At 39.0% G+C, this 21544-nt stretch overlaps 1 protein-coding gene and 1 long non-coding RNA gene across 6 annotated transcripts in view; both read right to left on the bottom strand.

Annotated features, from left to right (window-relative positions):
• The window catches only part of LOC121889454, a 33429-nt gene extending 30565 nt beyond the window's left edge, over positions 1-2864 (bottom strand). The window contains exons 1-2 of the long non-coding RNA XR_006093540.1: positions 2778-2864; positions 2112-2183 (exon numbers count right to left, since the gene is read on the bottom strand). This is a non-coding gene — a long non-coding RNA (uncharacterized LOC121889454). The remainder of the gene's footprint in view (positions 1-2111; positions 2184-2777) is intronic.
• A 2207-nt stretch (positions 2865-5071) lies between these two features.
• The window catches only part of LOC121894155 (SLIT-ROBO Rho GTPase-activating protein 3-like), a 34486-nt gene continuing 18013 nt past the window's right edge, over positions 5072-21544 (bottom strand). Inside the window, exons 6-22 of one of the 5 annotated variants that reach the window (XM_042406544.1) lie at positions 21360-21488; positions 21002-21223; positions 20798-20899; positions 18714-18911; positions 18520-18604; positions 17042-17069; positions 15456-15558; positions 13956-14016; positions 12751-12828; positions 12314-12448; positions 12091-12196; positions 11790-12017; positions 10631-10704; positions 10335-10515; positions 9653-9799; positions 7653-7965; positions 5072-7502 (exon numbers count right to left, since the gene is read on the bottom strand). In XM_042406544.1, the coding sequence (XP_042262478.1) occupies positions 7038-7502; positions 7653-7965; positions 9653-9799; positions 10335-10515; positions 10631-10704; positions 11790-12017; positions 12091-12196; positions 12314-12448; positions 12751-12828; positions 13956-14016; positions 15456-15558; positions 17042-17069; positions 18520-18604; positions 18714-18911; positions 20798-20899; positions 21002-21223; positions 21360-21488 (2655 nt within the window). In that variant the 3' untranslated portion in view covers positions 5072-7037. Of the gene's footprint in view, positions 7503-7652; positions 7966-9652; positions 9800-10334; positions 10516-10630; positions 10705-11789; positions 12018-12090; positions 12197-12313; positions 12449-12750; positions 12829-13955; positions 14383-15455; positions 15559-17041; positions 17070-18519; positions 18605-18713; positions 18912-20797; positions 20900-21001; positions 21224-21359; positions 21489-21544 lie in introns of those variants that run through there. The other 4 variants (XM_042406545.1, XM_042406547.1, XM_042406548.1 and 1 more) reach the window with 4 other exon arrangements.

The raw sequence follows: 21544 nt of genomic DNA, 5'->3' as shown, positions 1-21544 counted from the left end.
TGCAATCTCCTCTCATAGCCTTCTTGACTTTCTTCATTTAGTCTTTGTTATTGTTGACTTGCCTGGTTGAGTTAAAGTTATACAGTCAGACAGACAACAGATGAAGACTTTCAGTACTCGCATCAGCTTTGTATTAAGGCTGTCCCAGTCAGGCAGTTAAGGAGGACATGGAAGTAAAGGGAACATTCAATGGTTGGGCATGCTACTAAGAGTGGACCTAAAGCGCACAACAGACAAAGACAAGGTAACAAGTTGGAAGCCGCTCCTACCCATGAACAATAATCAGTACCGTGTTATTCTCACCAGCCATACAGTATAAACAATTGCTTTATCTACATATATTGTGTACAAGGTCTACATTACAGTGTCAGGTCATTACAGCCCATATTCAGCATTGTGCACCTTTCCCAGAAAAATGTAGGCTTCAGTAATATCAGAGAATACAGAAAAAATGATAGGGGTCGTCTAATGAATTTTAGAGGTAATCATAACACCTTATTTGAAGCATGATCATATAATATGGACAAAGTTAGTCAAAATCTGTCTAAGTAGTTAGTGTGGAAAACAAACGTGAATAAGAAACAAGGGACTGTTTATAAAAATGACACATTTGCATATAAAGTACTTTATAAATGAATGTGTTGTCTCTTGCCTTTTAGGATCCGTATGCAGTAGAAACAGTGCAAGAGCCCCACATTTCTGATGCTGCATTTTATCTTTTTTTTTTAACATTATGTGTAACATGAAAAGAAAAGCAGATGTGGAGAAATGTAAGGCAATAGTTTATATTAAGAACTGTAAGGTGGATGAAGTGTAACAGTGAGAGTACAACAGGAAAATGTTGATGTAAAAGTTTGTATGAAATGTCTGAATGAGGGAGTCACATTACATGTTTGGTCTGTGGTCAACAATTAGTTTGGCTCACTTGAAACTATATGGTCTGAAGAAACCTAATGGTGTGGAAGATGGGATGTGGAGACATGCAGGGGGCATACTTAATACTTAGCTAACAAAAAAAAAAACTGCAGAGGGTGTTTTGTTATTTTTAATGTACAACTTTAGTGAACTATGTCACATGATGATGTATATCAATAGATAAAATCCAGAACCTCAAAGTTATGCTCCAGAGTTTGGAGACAAGCTTAATCATTTTAATTACTTTCAATTTGTGTATGTGTGTGACTCAGAAATAGTTTTTCCTGTCAGGTTGAGCTTTGTTAAAAATGCACTGATCAAAGAGAAACATGGAGTTAATCACATTTATGACATGGCGATGACTCAGGGGTATTTGCTCCAGCGAGTGATCCAACTGTGGGCTTTAGAAGGAATTCAAACTGGACCAGCTTGCATGGATTGGTTAATTTATTACAGAAACATTAGATACAAGAGCATAAACTGCACAGTATTTATTCTATATATAAAAATAATGCTCAGTCCTGTTTCCAGAAGCAATCTTATTGCAGAAAATGTGTTCATTTTGCTTAAGTGATATTTCAGTCAAAATTTGAAATAATGAAAAATTAATAATAGAAAATATCTGAATTTCAGTGTTTTCATGATGGAACACATCATGAATGATTTTGTTTTTTAAGTTTAAATCTTAAATGGAGACCTGCATAAAGTTACATAATATTATGAGATTATGAAACCCATTTCCCTTCTGACTCTACATTATTTTTATTTCACCAATTGAATACTAAGACTCAAAACAAATTGTAATATCAGACTGTGAACCAGTGCACATTGCAGCCTCAAGTCTTAGCTGCTTGTTGTCTTTGGATAAGCATCTTATCAATTAATTGCATGCTACTTGACCACAATGGGTTGTATTGAATCAGACACTTTAATTCATTGATTTAATACAACCAAATAGATCAAATAAGCAGCAATTGACATTGCAAACTGCATGCTACAATAAACACACTAATCTCAGCCTTAAATAACACACAAGCAGACCTGATCTAACCACAAAAATATTTGTTATAAATGAAGGAAATGAGTTTGCACTGGCAGCTCTTACAAACAACAAGGCTAAATATCTCATGGTTTAGTTTATTTTATGTTGTACTAAAGACATATTAAATTACTTATTATTAGGAAAACATTCTTACCGAGGACAGTGGCTGGGGTCCAAAGTCCAACAAGGGGTCACTGGATGAATCTGAGGGGTTGTGAGATGATTTCTGAAGTAGGAAATAAGAAAATCAAATTCCTGATGCACAAAAATGCTGTTTATTTCTCCAACTTTTCTACAATCCTTGCTTTTTTCTGTATAGTCACACCTCTTCAGGCCTCTCAAAGCAACGGTCTAATGAGGGGAAATCACTTGATTAAACTGCACACAGCTCATACATATGCCCTTATGACAAGGGGTCACAAGAAAACCATTCTTTGTATTACAGCAGCTAAAATCAATATTTTTATTTTCACAACGGAACACATGACTACTTGTAGAATTATCATCAAGCCCTGCAGTTTCCCTCCGGTGTATGGAGTGTTTATAGTGCCAAATTCAGCAGATTGTTCTGGTTTTCCAGCCTGCAACTACTGTTTTGGTTCAATCTCACCTCTTGCTCTCATCAGTGTCATTTGTTTTTAGCTCTAAAATGCTTTAAAAACACACTGCACACTGCCCAGAACCAAATAACAAACAGACAAAGTTAGCAACAGCTAGCTGATGAACATAATGGAGCATTTAGTGGCTAAAGAGCCAGATTTGGAGTTGGATTTTGATGTTGGAGTAAGCAAATGAGAGTTAGAGTGAATATTGAACTTACGTTCATCAGATGGACACAAACATGGCTCCAAATCAATGCCGATGTTACTCCGTATCTCCTAGATGTGTAAATAAGTGACTGCTTGCTAACAAGTTCACCATATCAACTTAAAAGGTGTTAATGTCAGTGTTGTATTTAGAGCTCGTTTCTGCTGACCCCAAGTGGCCAAAAAAGAACAAATTAAATTGCAGTTTTGAGGAGACACAACACAGAGGGTAAGAAACAGTTGTAAAGTAGTTAAACTGGGCCTTTTGGTCACCTGACATATTATGATTGAGAGAGCAACCAAGCTAATCGTTGTCTGTGGGCATGATACAGACAGAAAGAGGAACAAATATAAATGGGTAATTACTATTAAATACAATATATTGGAAACAGTACAGAAAATAGAGATATTGAAACATTTCTTCAGTTGAAATTGTAGTGATAACTGGATAGTCCTGCATTACATACTGTATCAGGTAGCCCTCAGAGGGACTGTTGCTCTCATTTTCAGCTCTCATATAAAAACTCAACATTTATGTTTTAGCCAGAGAGTTAGTACTCTAAACTGCTAACATAACATAAACTGCAACATGTCAAGAAATACATAAATTCATATTCTTTATTATGTGTATTACAACACTTCAATCCTAATACCACGGGATCTGAGTGAGGTATACTGAGAGGACTGATACATTCAATCTCCAACCTTGCTGTAGCTACAACTGTGGTGGCCTTACTAATCATATCACATCATTAATGAAAAGGCCTTTTGAACCAGAGGAAACCACAGCCGGAAAGCTGGGTGTTAGTCCATGGGTGGTCCGTTCCCTTCCTGACAGCCATTCAGGCCCTGGGCAAGGTCATAATCTGATTATATTCTCACTTTAATCTCAATAAACACACCAAAATGAATTAAACTTGACTGAGTGCTGGCTATGGAAGAAGTAAAACAGCCAAAATCACCTTGATCAGAAGATGGAAAACAAAGCATTTAAAAAGAAATGTTTTTTTTTTAAAGAAGCAGAAGACCATATACTATACTTACTGTATGCCTATTTTATACATTCACATTCATTTCTCTTTTATCTACCCTTTGTATCTAAATCATGCTTTTAGCTGTAGACAATCAGTAATAAGTCAGTAATCGGTTCTCTCAGCGCATCAACCTCCATGCTAGCAAGTCATGCGATTTAACCTAACAGCTGAACCCATGTGTGCTTGAGCTCAGGGAGGGGGTATGAGTATGGAGGGCTACACGTGAGTTCACGAGTCTTAGCGATTCAAAAACGCATGCATGAACTTGTTTAAAGAACAGTGGTTGAGGTATACTGTTGACATTATGTATATTCTGTATTTCCTAAACAACGCCTGATATTAGTTTATTTATTAAGATGTATGCGTGTGTGCGTGCGAGTGTGGGCAGAATGAATTTAGTTAGGAACGGTATGTACAGAACTTCATGGACAATGTTGTTGGTTTGCAATGCATAAACTCCACATTACACCTAAAATTCACCTTTGCAGCCTATGTGATGTGGTGCTAAACTTACAGGCAGTGGTCTAAAATGAAGTGCATGTGTTCCCCACAGTATTTTGTGGCTCTGATGTGTTTTTTTCCTGGTATCATTTAGGTTCACAGATCTTCAAGTGCAAGTGAAATAGTAACAAATAGAGACATTTTCATCACATAGTAAAGCACTTCTCTCTTGTTCAGTGGTCCAGGATGACAATGCCTCCATCCACAGGGCACAAGTGGTAATTGAATATCTCATAAATGTAAGCCATTCACCATAGTACAGACAGTTCCAAGGCAAAAAGGGCATCAAATAACGATATTTATTATAGAAGTGGTGACTCTATGAAATAGATTCAGACTCTTGTACAATATAAGCAAATCTGAGTGTGGTTGTTCTGGCATTGAATGTTAGTGTTGTCTTTATTTTTACCTGTTACTGAAGGAGCTTAAATCTATGCTAAGCAGTAGATGGCACTGCAAAACCACTCTAGTCAGTACATGTTTAAGTGAAGTAGACAGTGCTTATACTGTATGTTAATGCACATTTTCACCACAGAGGGTCAGTGTAACAAGGACTCTGTAAATACAGAGTATAAGACACATATATGTTACATATGAGAAATAGTAATGCAGTTTCAGTATTTTTAAAATAGACATAATGTTGTGTGCATTTCCAATCAATGTGGTACACTGTCATAACTATCAGTGGCAACTATTCTGATCTTTAGTCAACTCCACTGTACATTTTTATTGAAAGTTGCAAGAAAGATAAACAGACTGCCAAGTTTGTGAGCTTTCATTTATTCTTTTATTAATGTTTGTGCAAGGATAAGAGTTACAAAAATCTACAGACTAGAGATGATAATATTTCCTGTTCCTATCATACATTGTTATTTATACAAGTATCCTTTAACAGTATGTATATATATGTTCAATCAAATGTACCTATTACACTTTAAAGATATATTGATCATCCTCATACGACAGACGACAAACACCACCGACAGTAAACAAGTTCATCTAAACACCCACACAGCCTGAATTGACCGTGTGCAATCTAGACATTATGTAAGCTTCAATGGTACCGATGTGCTATATCATGTTTCTAGTACAACTTCTTTGAAATGAAAACATAGAACTGTCTACAAATGCAGCACAATCCCCTGTTTATGAGTGCATTAGTTACTTGAAGTTTTATTTATTTGCTGAGGTAACACAGCTAATCTTTTTTATACAGAGAGATGACTATGTTATAAGGACATTTATGCTGATTTTCATCTTTATTTCCATGTATTAGTTATAGGAATGGCATGTCTGGCATGTCTGTAATATCCACAATAATTGTCAACGTTCTTTGTATCACTGTATCACTGAGATAAGTTTAATTTTCTTGTCTCGTTATCAGACTCAAAAAGTACCTTTTGAAACAGCTTCCCAGCACTGACATGCAGTGAACACTCTGAATTTATCAATATGTGAGTCCTGGTTCACTGTTGAGGAAGTGCAACACAGAGAGGCAGGGGCACAGGTTGTTACTGTGCTGTTGCACTGCTACCGGTCAGCCTGGTCAGCCAGCAAGCTATTGGCCAGTGGTGCTGCTACAGCTGGCCAGGCTGGATAGTGTGCTGGCCGAGATAACACATTTGCTGGGATATTTGTGGTCCAGCTGATGACCAACGTCAACCAAAACCTCATCACTATGCTGCAGTGAGTTTCACCAGGACTGTTTTTTGGGATTCTTTTGTCCAAACTCCTTCTCTCTAACCTCATGTGAACAAAAATGAGCATTTTAAGAGAAAGGCTGAGAGATATTTCCATTTCTTACATTTCAAAGCCACTATGTTTAGAAATAAGTTTTTATAATTACAGCATATATTTTTATTTGTAGAAAAATTAGACAATCCCACTGCAGTCTATGTGTTGCTTTCAGCCTTCATTCTTGATTCCCTGTGCGGTGTAGCGGCTAGCATTGCTGTTTGCCTTACATTTTTTTGTACTACCACTTGGCACCAAAGTGAGCATTTATTTCATAAGAGTATATAAGAGTGTCTGCTTAATGGGGTTGTAGTTTCCTTGGTGCCAGCATCTAGTGGTCATTAGAGGAACTGCAATTTAAGGCAGTTCTCTGGTTTCCCTGTTCAGCCATAGTATCTGCCTGTTGCTGAGAACCTTTCACTTGCTGGTATATGTTGGCACTCAATATAAATGGCGCCCAAGGAGTTATAGTTTTAATAGACTACATAAACCCACAAGCACAGACTGTATGTCTACATACTCAGTGGTGTAATGTTCCCTTAAGTGTTCCCTCATAATGGGACAGGAAACCAGACACAAAGTCCAAGCTCACAGCACAACTGTATGTGTAACCTAATAACATTTAATAGAGATTCAGAGTTTCATTGTCAGATTTCAGTAAACAGTTAAGTATTTTCCAGTGCATCCCTTTTTCTATCCAGCATGGCTATCCAGCATGGTCGCATTCTATAAAATGATTCTTATGGATTTAAATCCGATGTCTGTGTAATACATTGTTACAGAACATCGACTTGTCCACTAGCAAGTCAATGTGTGGGCAGAGAGTTGTCTAAAAACCAGCAGTAGCTGCCCAACAGTTTACAAGATAAGTGATAAATATTCATTGTACAGACCAAGTGTCAAGGTCTGCTCTGCTGGCAAAAAGAGGTGTAGGGGCGTGACAGTAATCACAATCACTCGGTATCCACAGTTTTCTTCAACCACTTGATCTGTGACTGACTGGAGCTACATGTTACCTTGTTTGTCTGAGGATGAGGAGGAGGTGGATGGTGATGGGGAGGGTGCTTTCGGGAAAACCCTGTCAGTGGGAGTGATGCCTGGGCTACCTAGACCAGAGGAACTAGAGCTGCTGGAGCGGTGTGGTCCCTGGCCCTGTCCAATCACTGGAGCAGGCCGGACAGGTCTGACAGGTGGGGGCCTTAGAGGTGCATTCGGCCTACGCGCTGACAGAGCAGGTTTAAAAGTGGTCATGGTCTCAGAGGAGGAGCTGCTGCTGCTACGTCGCTGAGCTGCATCTGGATCCCTGATTACCATAGTGTGTAGAGGGCTTCTGGGCAGCTCCTGGGCTCCGCCAGGGTGTTTGAGAGGCTCCAGTGTGTCCAGAACAACATCAGGGGCATGTTTGGCTACATTCTGTCGCTCCAGCTCACGCAGCTCATGGAGGGCTGTATTCATTGTTTTTTCTATGTCCTGAAAAATATTAGCAGACAGAAAAATAATGTTGACATTTAGAAACTGAGGTCAGGTAAGAAGTAACTAAAACTAACCCTAAGTGGCTGAATCAGTGGAGGTTCTTATGTATTTGACTATTTCAAAGTCTATTCAAGTGACACCACTCACTTCAGCGAGAGCCTCAGCCTCCAGGGCTTTGTGGTCTCCTAAACTTGCATGGCGGGTGGTGCTGGGTGATGATCGCTGAGAGTGGCTGTCGGCGAAGGCTTTTCTGTCAGGGTGGCTGATGCAGCCTGCACTGCCAAATGTGGTGAGATGCCGTTTCTCTGGACTGTCTGCAGGGCCCCTGTTAACAGCTATTTTGTGTGGGCTGCAGGGCCGAGGCATCACCCTAGGGGGCTGGTCTGAAGCTCTGGTGGGGCTGTGACCGTCACCGTTCCTGTGGCGTGGAACTGCAGCTCCATCTGATCGCACTCTCACCCTAAGAAAAATCCCATATTTGATACATCATCATCAGTCATAGGTGCCTGGTTATGTATTAAAATGGGAGAGCAGACTTGGAAAGATACATAATTGGTGGGGGGGTTTGCGGGTCCACCCCCAGAAAAAAAAAATTGTAATTTAAAACACATTTCCTGCATTACTACACCACCTAACCTCTTGGAAACAGCCACCTACACTAGACTAGTTTAGTTAGATTGAGTGTGCTATGAAAACCAGGAATGCATCAAGAACAGTATATAACTGGGTGGATCAGGACAGGAAATGATTATTAGAAGAATGGCTATTTCATAATTGAAATTATATTCATAAAAACATTATGGAGCCTAAAATGTTTGTAGGTCGCAGGTCACTAGGCCATCTTCAAGCTTAAACAAGGACAAACAATTTATATAAATGAAATAGTCTTAAAACACATCACAATATCATTTATATAATTAACTCTGGTTAAACAATGTTAAATCTGAGGGTTGCTAATCTCAATATTCATAAGGCTATCTTCAAAATCTAACAATTGCAACAAAGTAGAAACAGTTTGAATGAATGAAATGGCCTCAAAACAACTATCTAATTCTAATCCCACACACAGGTTCTAGTGGTAGCTATTGTAGTTGTATTGTTATACAGGAATGAATAATCATAACTTCAAAAGCAGATTATTTTAACCTACATTATCTCAAATCAAGGACTATTTCAATGCACAATTCAGAAGGTGATTTTTGCTCCTCAGGGCCATTTTAGTTGAGGACTAAACCTTACTTCCCCTTACAGTAAACTTGCAGCTCTCATTTACCCTGTATGAGAAAATTAGAGAATAATCGTAATAATGAAAGTACACAGTACAGAACAGCCGGATGAGAGATCATAATATGGAGTGATGGGTCATCATATTTAAAAATAATTCCATCCAAAGTCTGACTAAAACTGAAACTAAAGCAGAAGTCTAAACTACAGAAGTCTAAACAAGTTACTTTCCATCGCTGAACATTTAACTGTTTGTTAATTCAGACACTTTGGTGCTGTGAGGAAAAGCTACGCTCTGTCCGTCTCTCTCTCACAACGGGTTGGACTGAACCAACTTGAAGAGTGGTCCGAAAATGTCAGCTTTTTTATTACTTGTTTCTGTCAGTTGCTGAAAATTGGAAAATGATCATTGATATAGGCTGCTTAAATATAATTGCGGGGACTGTATGATGATAAGTTTATTTTTAAAAAGACAAAAATTGGGGTAGCAAAACCATAACTTTGCTCCCCCTAACTGAATAATAGGGATGCATTTGCTCCACTTGCTCCATTGCTCAGGCACCTATCTTATCAGTTATGAGTTTCTTGATGCTGAATAAGTTAAAGTCACTGTGTAGGATTTGAACATTTCTGATTTGCAGACAGCAATGCATTTTGGTATTATGTCTTCCTCAGATCTGACCCAGGGACAATGACATGAATGGACTTAATACACATACACATAGCCTGCATTAGAATAATTTGAAAGATTCTATAGTGACACAAAAATTCTACATATAGTGGCTTTAAAATGCAAAAATAGATTTTTTAGTGCCTATATGAGCTCCAATTCTATTAACTGTGCTTGCATATAGTATATGTGCATTTGTATGTGCCCTTGTGCCCTCCCAGTACCTCTGACATGAGTTTTAACTAAGCCCTACCTCCCCAGTGCTGGTCCAAAGCGGTGCTCAGGTGTGTGTTCGCAAGGAGATTGGCGGTCATTCCTGGATGAGGCTCGGTCATCATGGTGTGGTCCACTGCTGGCCTCGCTATCAGTCCTCTGCATGTTATCTGAGAATGCATCATCCCTGATACAGACAGACAGCGGAAAATGTTCTAAATAAATGGCCTCTGTCTTTAGGAAATGTTCATATTGGCTTTTACTTCAGAATCCTTAACAATTACATTATTCCCATGAAAACCAATATATCATCACCACAGTATGTCTCCTTATTTTTACAGACAAAATTAACCATTTATCAGTCCCTGGGAGCTACAGTTGGTAGTACATCACTCCTCTTCTTAATCAGGCTTTAATATTGTTACCTGCCCTGTAATGCAGTAGTGGTTATCAGGCAGGAGGCTCGAGTGGAAATTAAAGGTTTTATTTGAGGAGTGACCTAAGTGCTCGTACAGTTCAGAATGTGCTCCTCCTAACTGCTAATAGGGGGCCATGTGTTCTACTTTTTGTCTACTAACTAGCAAGAAAACAAGGAAACCAGGCAGGAAAACAGGGCAGCATTTAATTCACACTGATCTTTATGAAGGCAGAGATTTTATAAGGCTAAGCTAATGGAAACCACAACACAACAGGGCTTCACATAAGAATTGCATCTTACTTACATGTCCTGTACCACAATGTACTGATGTGGGATCAGCCCGTCCACGCCATTATGTCGGCCCTCCCACCAGTCCTCAGAGGCTCGCAGGTAGAGTAACAAAGAGGCTCCTTTCTTGAAGGAAAGCTCTCTCGGACTTCGACCCACATAGTCAAACTTCGCTATGGCCTCTATCTGCTCCAATTCTGCAATAAAAGCGTGTGACAGCATCCAATCTGAGACATCTGATTATTTACTCTGTCAGCACTGACAGGCATTGTTACAGTCGTGACAGTGGATTGACTGTGTTTGGTGACTCACCTTCATCACTAGTGTTGGGTCCAGTACCATTGTCTATCTCGTCAAGCACACCCGGCTCACTGTGGGGACTTTCACTGGATAGAGAAATATGGAGTCAGTCAGGAATACCCAAAAAAGAAGAGACAGAGTTGTGGTTTTCTTCTATCTCTATCTTTCTAAAAAAAAAAAAAGCTAAGAGTCATACATTCTTGTTAAATAATGTATATTTGGGCGCGCCCTGGTAGTCTACTGATTAAGGCCACATAGATGCAGCGTCGGTGGTTCAGTGTGGACCCTTGTTGCATGTCATTCCCCGTCTCTCTCCCCTTGTTTGCTGTCATGTCTCAACTGTTGTTATCCAATAAAGGCATAAAAATGCCCCAAAAAATATTATTAAAAAGGAGCTTAAAGATTCATTCAAAAAGAATTAAATACAGAATTAATTAAAAAACATTATAGAACATAAACAAATAATTCATAATACAATACTTATTATAGAGTTTTTCTAAAGGTTAATTCCACTGTGCTCAAAACTTTGAACACATCATACAGACAGTGTTCAGTAAATAGCTTGCCAAACAAAATGTAAGATCTAAAATTGGATTTTGCATTCAAATAATACAAATACATTATTTTATGCATACATCTTTACAAGAACCAAGTGAATACATACTGTATGTCCTCAACACTACTATAAATATCTTCATTTGTCAGTAGGATTATTTAAGTGTAGTCCTATTTAAAGTATCCAGGGGTAAACACAGCCTTGTTATTAGTCTACTGCTCAAAAATAAAACAATACACTCAGAAATATGATTAAAGTTTGTTAAGACTTCCACACACTGTTTGGTACATAGTGTCCTAGATAGAAGACACGGTAGAAAACAGGATGACTATGTACTAGAAAAAAAGGGTTTCTTTCTAGCCACAAGATCATGTCCATGAGATAGGCATTTTTTTACCTGACTAAGCAGTGGATAAAGTTTCACCTGCTATAAACTGTCATCAGCTCAGTTTTATCACTCTCACTACAAAAGCTTTCTATATAAATACAATTTTTCCGTTTTGGGTATTAGAATGTATGCTGAGGTTTAAAATGTTAGATATTTTTTGGTTTGAGTGTTAAGTTGTTGAGAAAACTGTAATATGACACATGTTGGACACCTTATTTTATACTTACCAGTACTCTTCTCCTCCAGCCATGCACTTTTCATACACAGGTCCCTCCAACTCACGCTGGGTTGGGAAGATGACCTCATGGTGGATGATAATAGTCTTAATGACCTCATTAACATGCGCTTGGCAGGCCACAGGATCCTGCTCATCTGGTATGGGCATCAATGTAGGGCCAAAGCAGATAGCCAGGTTGTACGGGTCCATCATGTTCTCATCACTGTACTGGGAAAGACTGGAAAGACAGAGGCAATAAGTGCCACTATAATCGAGTCTAAAAAGACTAAATTTGCTGTGGCATGACTTACTGATTTAGAAAGGCAAACAGGTATCTCATGACAATGATCACAGGCCGCTGAAGAGTCACAATTATCTGCTGGAGGTGATGAGCTCTTTCTGCGCCTGAGTCGAGCTCTGCAAAAAAAAAAAAGAAAAAGAAAAAATAAAGAAACAAAGAATGAGTGAAACAATTGTAGAAAAAATAAAAACCTTACATTTGATCTGAAAATGTTTTCCTGGAATGTGACTCACTGGTAGTGGATATGAGGTCAAGGAAACGCTCTTTAGGGAACAGAGGGTTTTCCAGCCCCCTGAAGTAGAGCTTAAGAACGCCCGCCACAGAGTTGATGTCATGATCACTCTGATCATCCACTAGTGGATCCTCTCCTACAGACATAACATACATGTAGTCCATTTATTAATCATTCACTTCACATGCTGCTGATGCAATTTTTTTGCAAGTTGGGAGGTTAATATAAACATTGAGAGTGCAATTATCCAAGATGCTGATCTTATGCATTATGCATCTAAAATGGTTTAACATGTCCATTACAGGGTTACATGTTACATGACACACAGGCTCTTTATTTCCACTTTAGATGTGTGTGGGAGAGTCTGTGGCTTTTGAGGTGGACAAAACGCAATTTAAAATCAATCAAGAGGAGATGGCCAAGCACACTGGGACTAACCTCTTTCAAATGCATTTTTAATATCGTTGACTTCGACCTGGGATCCTGGAACTCGAAATATACCTTGCTGCTGAAGACCTGGGGACAGACAGAGCCATTAGTGTAAATCAGAAAAAAAGAGATAAAAAGGTATCACTAAAAATGGACACACCCAAATATAAAATACACCAACAGTCACATAGTTGAATTTCTCAGCACATTTATAGTTGGTGGATGACTATAAATTGAAATATGACCAAAAATCCCCTCAGTGTAGCCACAGCACTTAAGCACTGTACATTGCAATGAGGCATATAAACAAAACAAATGTATATATAAACAAATGTTGGTATACACCAGATTTTGTGAGTGTGTATACTATTGTGTGAGACTGGATATGAAAGCTCCACTGAAAGATCAGAGCAGTCTGCAATGGCAAAAAACAAAGATAAAGAAAATTTCTTCTGGTCCACTTTAAGGGGAAGTGAGCTAGTTGTTATTAGCCATTACCGCAAAATGATTAGCACATCTCTGGTTGCACTATAACATTCACAAATATGCCTTTGTCATTAATAAGCACTAGATATTAGGAGACCCTTTAATTTACTACACTGGAGTTGTTTTCTATGAAACAATATGATTTATTGTGCCAAACATCAACATACCATCTTTATCTTTCCTAATACATAAGGAACTATTTGCTCTGAGCATCATGAATACAGTAATCTGTCATTTTATATACAAAAATCATAGACTTCACTTCACTAATCTAGGAATGTCCATGCAAAATGTCCTACCTTAAGATCTTAGTAGTGAGCCGTTGATCATATTTACATGTGTACACATTTACAAATCTCAAATTTGTGTCTGGCGTTTGAAAATTCCCATCCCATATCACCACTAACAGCAAAAACAGATGTATGAGTAAATGTATGAACTCCCAGATATGATCGGATAGCTCTGTAATGAACTTCTACAATTTACATGTTCACAGAACCTGCAAATGCCCAAAGCATAATCTGAAACAAGACACACTGAAGAAAGAATTTGACAAGCCCTATTAAAAATCAGGTAGATAGTATGCATTGGTTGATATATTCTTAAGACTGAGAAAGCTACAAATTAACAAGCACTGAGAACATACACTGTATGATTCCCTGACAAAACTGCTCAAGTCAATAATTTTCAAAAAGAAAGGCAACATATGAACATATTCAGGAACCTACCATACAGATTGATGTATCGAATGCAGCTCTCAACCACCACTGGTATAGGCTGCCCTGAGTCCTACCGGACAGATTCAAATGATCATTATTGGAGGTATTTGTAATAGAAAACAAATAGTCATGCTAGCAGGGTTTTATCATTAGAAGCCTATAGAGCCAGCATTTCAAATGAATTAACTTCACAGAACTAAAAAAACATTGTTTATCATTTAATGATTTTTTAAAAAATAACTAAGTGTACAGAACAACGCTGTGTTAGTGTTAACAGCACTTCGGCTAACGTTATAACTACAGTATTTTCATACATCAGGAACACCAACAGGCCAGAAGCACAGAAATGTTGGTTAGCATACTGAACACAGTGTGATGATCCCGCCCTGCTATAAGACAGAGTACCTGACTCCTGGCACGGACATTCCTTCTTCCCCTGGGCAGAGAGCAGTAAGGCACGTAGACAGAGGAAGAGAGGCAACAACAACCACAACAGGTTAGTGAGAAAGACAGATCTTACAGAGAGAAAAAGAAGAGGCCTGACCTGAGAGAAAAGCCAAAGCATCAGTGCCTTGTGGGGTGTGAGACATGAGGACATGACTTAGGGGAGGGGGGGGTGTGTGGGGGTGGGAGTGCTACCCGAGAGGATGATGGGAGGGCTACATACGGCACTTTTTTAAGCCAGAAAAGACTGTTTTACCAAGAGGAAAACTCTGAATACATGGATGAATTCAAGGCCTGCAACTAACAATTATTTTCATTATTGATTTCTCTGGCCATTATTTTCTCAATTAATTGATTAATCATTTGGTCTGTAAAACATCATAAAATAGTGAAAAATGCCCAACACAATTTATTACAGCCCAAGATGACAATCATCAAATTATTGAAGGCTTAAGATAGTCAGGTTATTATCATGTAAGACAAATAAAAGTAACAAATTCTTACAAGTTACAACCTGGAACTAAGAAATATTTGATATTTTTGCTTAAAAAAAAATCACTTGAAAGATCAATTGATAATCAAATACAACTTTTCTCCTGATTGACTAATAGATTAATCAACACAGAATTCTGATTAGTTATCTCCAGTCCTGTTGGTGCACACTCTGTCTGCCTGCCCGTTTGAGTGGATGTGTCCATGTGTTTATTTGCATAGCCTAACATGGCTGGTGCATGGCCAAATGACACTATACATAAAGCCAAATTAATTCAGCGTGTGGAGGCTGAGGCTCACAGGAGTAAGAATGTTAAAAGCAAACCTTGCTCTGGTGTGGCACTTTTGAAAACAAACCATCTCCACTCCAGAACGTGTGTGATTGATTTTAACCTGACCCTGTCTTTCCTAAATCGCAAGACTGTGAATACAAGGCAATGAGCAAGAAGAAAGTCAGTGCATGAGTGAGCCAACATTTGGATAAAAGAGTGGTCAAAGGCAAGAGAACCCCCAAGGACTGCTAGTGAGACAGCTGAGCTCATGGAGAGACAAAGAGCACAGATGGGCTGATACCTGGATGAAGGCCTCCATATTGCCGTTAAACAGCTTACGGTTAAAAATGGAGCGAGGTCTAGACTTCCGCATTCTCTGGGGTTTAGGGGGAAGAGTGGGGGGCCTGGGGAGATGGTGGGGGGTGTATGGTTGGTACATGGCAATTTGAATAATAATGCAAGTCATGTTGTTTTCATGTCTTTCCATCAGTAATTTGCAATTTCCAAAAACATGTTTAAAACATTAAAATAGTTCCACATTTTGGGAAATATACGCTTTCTCTTGACAATCAGATGAGAAGATCAATGATCCTATCATAACCATGGTGCAACCCCAGATTCACAGAGCGTAGCTGTAGCTGTCGCTATTTCAAAGTTCTTTCAGTTATTGAAAGTTAATTGTAACGTTTTGGTTGCCTAAAAAAAGTTGCTCAGCATTTGGTTGTATTACACAACCCTCTAAGTCGGATGTTCATTTTTTCCGGTACGTACACTTTGTTTTAATGGTTTTAAGCCTGTTTTCTTGCTAACAAAAATTAGCATTAGTATTAGCAGTATCACAGCTAGCCATAGACTGTAAATGCACCGTGTTTACCAAGCTAGCACCTAGTGCTAGTGTTAGGGGCAGCTCCACCCTCTCGTCCAAATACGATCACTTCTGGCTCCAAAATTCCAAGATGGCAATGGTCAAACTTGAGGCTTCAAAACAGGAGACTACAATCATTGTGTGACATCACAGTGGCATCAAAATGGCACAGTCCATTATTTTATAGCCTACGGGGAAATCAGATAGCCTATCTCTCTCTAAAGTTTCATCTTGTTTGTTTAATCCTAACGAGTCTTGATGTCACTGTGAGACTGCAAGGCAACCAGTGGAAGTGACTGTACCTGGCCAAGAAATTGTTTAGGAAGTAACCCCCCGTAAGACCACAATATGTTGTTTGTTCACTTCAGTTTTAGTACAGATTAAACTAACAAGATATAACAAGATGCTGCTTAGTGAACTTTAGAGGGGCTGGTGGTTTCCAGTTTTTGTGCTAAGCTAAGCTGACTGGCTGTGGCTGTAGCTTCATACTTAGCATAATGACAGTAGTATCAATCTTCTCATAAAATCTTGGCAAGAAAACAAATGAGTGTATTTCCCAAAATGTCTTTTCCTTTAAATTGACCCATAGACACAGCTGCTGAAGCAAACTTCATGAGCTATAAAACTACAGCAAATTATCACACATCAAACTAAATAAAGATTTTAATTAAATATAACATAGATCAAAATTGGTAAAAGTCAAACTCTTGTATTAAATGATGCATAAGACTACCTAGTCAATATTGTTCATTTGCCGCTAACAATTGTTTATAAATAGAACAACAGCAGGACATTATCCATCTTACTGGCATTGCATTTCTTAGTCTTCACACATTTTTATAGATTCAAACTAGGAAGTACTCTGAGCACCACCTTCTCTAATTGGGATCACCCATTGTTCAACAACTCAGAGAGAAGTTGGGACACGGTGATCTAATTTCTGCCACATCCAGGGACACGAAGGGAAGGATTTTACACATCATCGCCTACTTTATTCACCCTCTTGTCACTGGACATCTTACCTTGTTGTTCCATATTCAGCCCTCTCCCCTAAAAGAAAAAACAGAGGAGAAAGAGACTAAATTAGTATACGCTAGTTTTACAGTCACAGACGTTTGTGGTACGGTTGAGTGCTGGCCGACTATACAAGGCTGGCAGATGGAGACGGAAAGGGGTGTTATGAGAAAACGGGCATCTATTCAGACGGGCTCAATGGGGTGAGCACCATGGCTGCATTTGACTCACCGCCAAGCAGTGGTCATTCATCGGTCGCCCTAGAAACAGCACAAGAGCCCCAGAAGGGGATAGCCTGTCTACTCTCTCTGCAAAGTGAAAATGTATCCAGGGGCAACAAGAGTGGGAAGTTGTGAGAGCTGATTTGTATGGTGTGATGATTTCATGATATTTAACATTGCGCACCACATTTGCACACACTGCACACAAACAAATTAAGGTCTCACTTTGATCAGTCAATCAGAAATGTTTGTCCAAGGATCATGTCATGTGTAAAGCAGCTTCCAGCACAATCCTTCTTTATGTCAAACACACATAATTTCAACCCTGAAGCAGACGCTTGCATGAGTTTGAAGGAGCAACTCGATGACATGGATCATTATACATTTGTGTTTATTCTTTTGGCTCAGATTAATGCATATTAAATATGAGGAATATATGAACAAAGTAGGGCAAGAAATACCCTTCAAGCACTCAAGCACTACTCATCATAAAATGTAGATTAGATTCCCAAACCTTCATGCTGTAATTATATAATTTTCCTGTTAAGTTTGGTGTGCTTTGGCAGACACAGCTTGAGCAGAAAATAATTCTTTGCTGCCTGAAATTAATTTGTATTTTAAATTAAAATGATCAATCAAGTGTCACCATATACACCCTTGTGTATCTACAGGAGTTGTACCATTTACTATATCTGACTGATGATCCACAAAGGAGCGTAAAAAACTACGTAATGGCCCAAAGACTAATCTATAATCAAAAGCAGATGCTTGCAAGATTTTGAAGTACCAACTCACTGACATGGAAAGATACACATCCTTATTCACCCTTCTGGCTCAGGTTAATGCACATTCACTATATAAACAAACTATGGCATGACATAACCTTCAAGCAAAGTACATCTAATCAAGGAATGGAGGTTTTTTTTAGCCTGTGGCCTCATTTTAGGTCCAAAAATTGTCAAGTTGTCAAGCAAATGACAACGTCAGTATAACATCATTTTGTATTCTATTTCTAAAAGCACCACAGAGCTCCAGATGGAGATATACTGTATTTTTTTACATTTTTAATTAATTTTTGTTGAAAATATAGCTACCAGATAGAGATATGTAACACCATCTGCATATTAAGGACACCCAGTCTTATTCTTGTCTTGGCAGACTCTCTTGACATATGTTTTTATATTATTTGTACATTAATAGTTGCCCACTGACAGTAATACCACCATCACACTGATGTGCAGTAATAATGTTTTAATAAGTCTCACCTTCTCCTAGCGTCTGCTTCAGAAGGTCATGCTTGGCCTGAAGTTTGATAATAAGATTGCTGCCATTCAAATACTCCTTGTATTTCTGCACATGAATCAGGAAAAAAGACAAATAGTAGGTTATATATAGCGCTATTTGTAGTTGTACTGTATGTGTTTCATGCCATTGCGCCCTAATTTTTTCAAAGACTCACAGTGAAGTAGAAGCCCTCAGTCTCCTGCTGATTGGCTCGTCTCTTAGCGATGTTTGCCTTGCTCATATAGGAGTCAGAGGAGGCTGATTTGACCGACTCTGTGGATTGGCTGTGCTGGAAGGCCTCTGAAACATCAAAGTCCTCCACTGTAAGCATGTCCTGAAGGGTCTGCATGGTGGCGTCTAGGGTCTTCCTCACCTGACACACACAGCAGACAAACACAATTGAACATGTGACTATAATTTTAAAAGTATGTACAATTACAATATATTTGTGATTAATATTAAATATTATTAGGTAAATTATGCACATAAAATCTTCTCAGTATCACAAACAAGCTGTATGGTGTAAACAAGCCAGCACAGTCCAAGATTGTACCACTGCAGGCCATTTTCACAGCAGTTTGACTGACGCACCGTAAATAACAGAGTAATTAGCTTCCTAGCATGAAGCGTCGTGACATGAAACATTAACTATGTTCCTTCCATGTGAGGCAGACAGGGAGGGAGTGTGCATTTCCATATTCATAACAGACAGGCACTGACACATATACACACCCTGATGACCTTTAAACAGGTCTGTGTGAGTCACAGTGGCCTCGGTGACTCCCTCCAGCAGGCCAGAAAGCATGCTGGGTTGACCCCCAGTGGGGGCAGGAGACTGGATGAGAGACGACCCCACAGGTCAGTGTCAGATTAAAGATGAATACAAATGCAGGGTGACAGTCCTGTTTGCAGTTACATGTTAGAGTGACAGAACTGAGGGTGCTGGCTGCCAATACCAGTTTAAAATATAGCAATACCAAAGGAGGTATTAAACGCCTATTATGCTATAATAAGTAAGACAAATACCAGTCTTTTGATGAGTGATAAACTGTGATGATAGAAATAGTCCACCAGCAAGATAGGTCCTACTAGAGAAGCAACACTTCAAATGAAGTGTTTTTATGTCTCATCTTTCTTAAAAAAAAATAGTTTAACAATACGCTAATATGCTGTCTTGCCAAAGGTTAGATGGAAAGATCGACAACCCTCCCACGTGCGGTAAATATGACGCTACGCCCAACAGCGTGTTGGCTGAGATTAGCATAAAGCATGGAAGAATGTATGAGTCCAAATGTAATAAAATCTGCCCACTAGCACCTCTAAAACTCACGAATGAAAACTTTATCTCATTTGTTCGTTCTGTACAAAAACCGAAGTGTAAAAATGACAAATTGTGCTTTCACAGGGCTTTATGTGCAGGACTACCAATTGACTGAATAAGTAACCAAGACCAGGCTAGTTGTTTCTCCCTGCTTCCAGTCTTTATGCTAAGCTAAGCTATCCAGCTGCTGGCTGTAAAAGTAGCTTCATATTTAATGGACAGATATCACACTCAAAATATGCAAATAAGTATATTTCCCTAAATGTCCAACTGATCATAGAAAGCCCAAAAAACAAAAGCTTCTTCTTTCTGAAAGACCACGTTGCACATTAACGACGTGTCCTGTTTTAGAGAACTCTACTGAGTAGCAGACATGTCAACTTCCTGCTCTTATGGTTGCACTTGACTGATGGTTTGAATGATAAGACATTTCATTTCCTGGCGCAGTATTGTGCAGTCATCTGTTGATAGGCAATGGTCTCTGCATTATTATGTTACATTTTACTCAACAATCAGACTATTATGTGCACATCACGTTACTCTACAGCAGGTTTTTTTATGTTTTTCACTTACATTCCTGATGACTCCTTCATGCTTTAACCAATTATCTTATTTTCTCATTACTGTGCTTTGATGCAGAAGTGGCACAAACAACTTATTTTCATCTTAATTGTGTCAAATGAATGTGTTTCATTCTAACTATACAGTCGTATATACACATAAGGGGTACCGTTTATGTATGTAAATATTGATCCACAAAGACTAGTATTATATTAATATATGACTCAGTATATTTAGCCATTTGTACTCCTCTGAATCAGCAGAAAAATACATTAGCCTGAATAGCATACTTGCAGTGACCTTGCTTCATTTTGAAATGAAACGCAGGAACTCACTACCCTCAACCCACTGAGATTTGTGTGCACAGAACATCTCACCTCTTCGTTTTCTATCTTGAGCGTGGCCAGGCGAGACTGTAGCTGGTGGTAGCGCATCAAGAGCTCTGTCTGGACAGGCTGCTGTGCACTCACCTGACACACCTGGCATAAAAGGAGAAAGGAGACATTACCTGGGGGATTTAACATAGAGACCTAAGACCTGCAAACAAATCGTAATGGCCCCGTCCTTCTCCAGTGGCTCACCTCATCCCCCATATGTGGCTGATAGTCAAAGCGTGCTGGAGGGCAAAAGATCTGGCTGTGCGTGTCCATAAACTTAAGCTTGTCTCCTCTGATGTCCATGGCATCTACTGCTCCCTCCAGCAAGTCCAAACCCTCATGGCGAGAAGTCTCCAGACTATACTCTGCAGACAGGTAGGTTCTCATGGTGCGTGCCAGGCTTGCATGGTACCCTAAGTCACAACACTAAGGGCAAGAAGTCAAACATATAGTCTTTTCAACCTTTCATTACAAGACCTAGTACTGAAACTGCAAAAGAAGCACTGACACATAAAGATTTTTTCCATATTTGCGTATTTTGGTTCTGACTGTATGTCCTTACATCTATCATATCTGAGACATCATGGATGTAGTATTTGGCCACCAAGGCGTTGGTGGCTGTCAGATTGAGAAGATAGTCATTCCGGGCCTTTGTGCATTTGAGCTTGTTTTCAGAGTACTTGGCTTGTCTCTAGGGAGACAAGAGAAAGAGACAGTCACATCAATGCAGGATGTAAAATGGATTCC

The sequence above is a fragment of the Thunnus maccoyii genome, chromosome 3, assembly GCF_910596095.1.
Source record: "Thunnus maccoyii chromosome 3, fThuMac1.1, whole genome shotgun sequence".
NCBI lineage: Eukaryota > Metazoa > Chordata > Actinopteri > Scombriformes > Scombridae > Thunnus > Thunnus maccoyii.
Note: the sequence above shows the minus strand (reverse complement) of the source record. Positions and strands in the feature narration are given on the sequence as shown.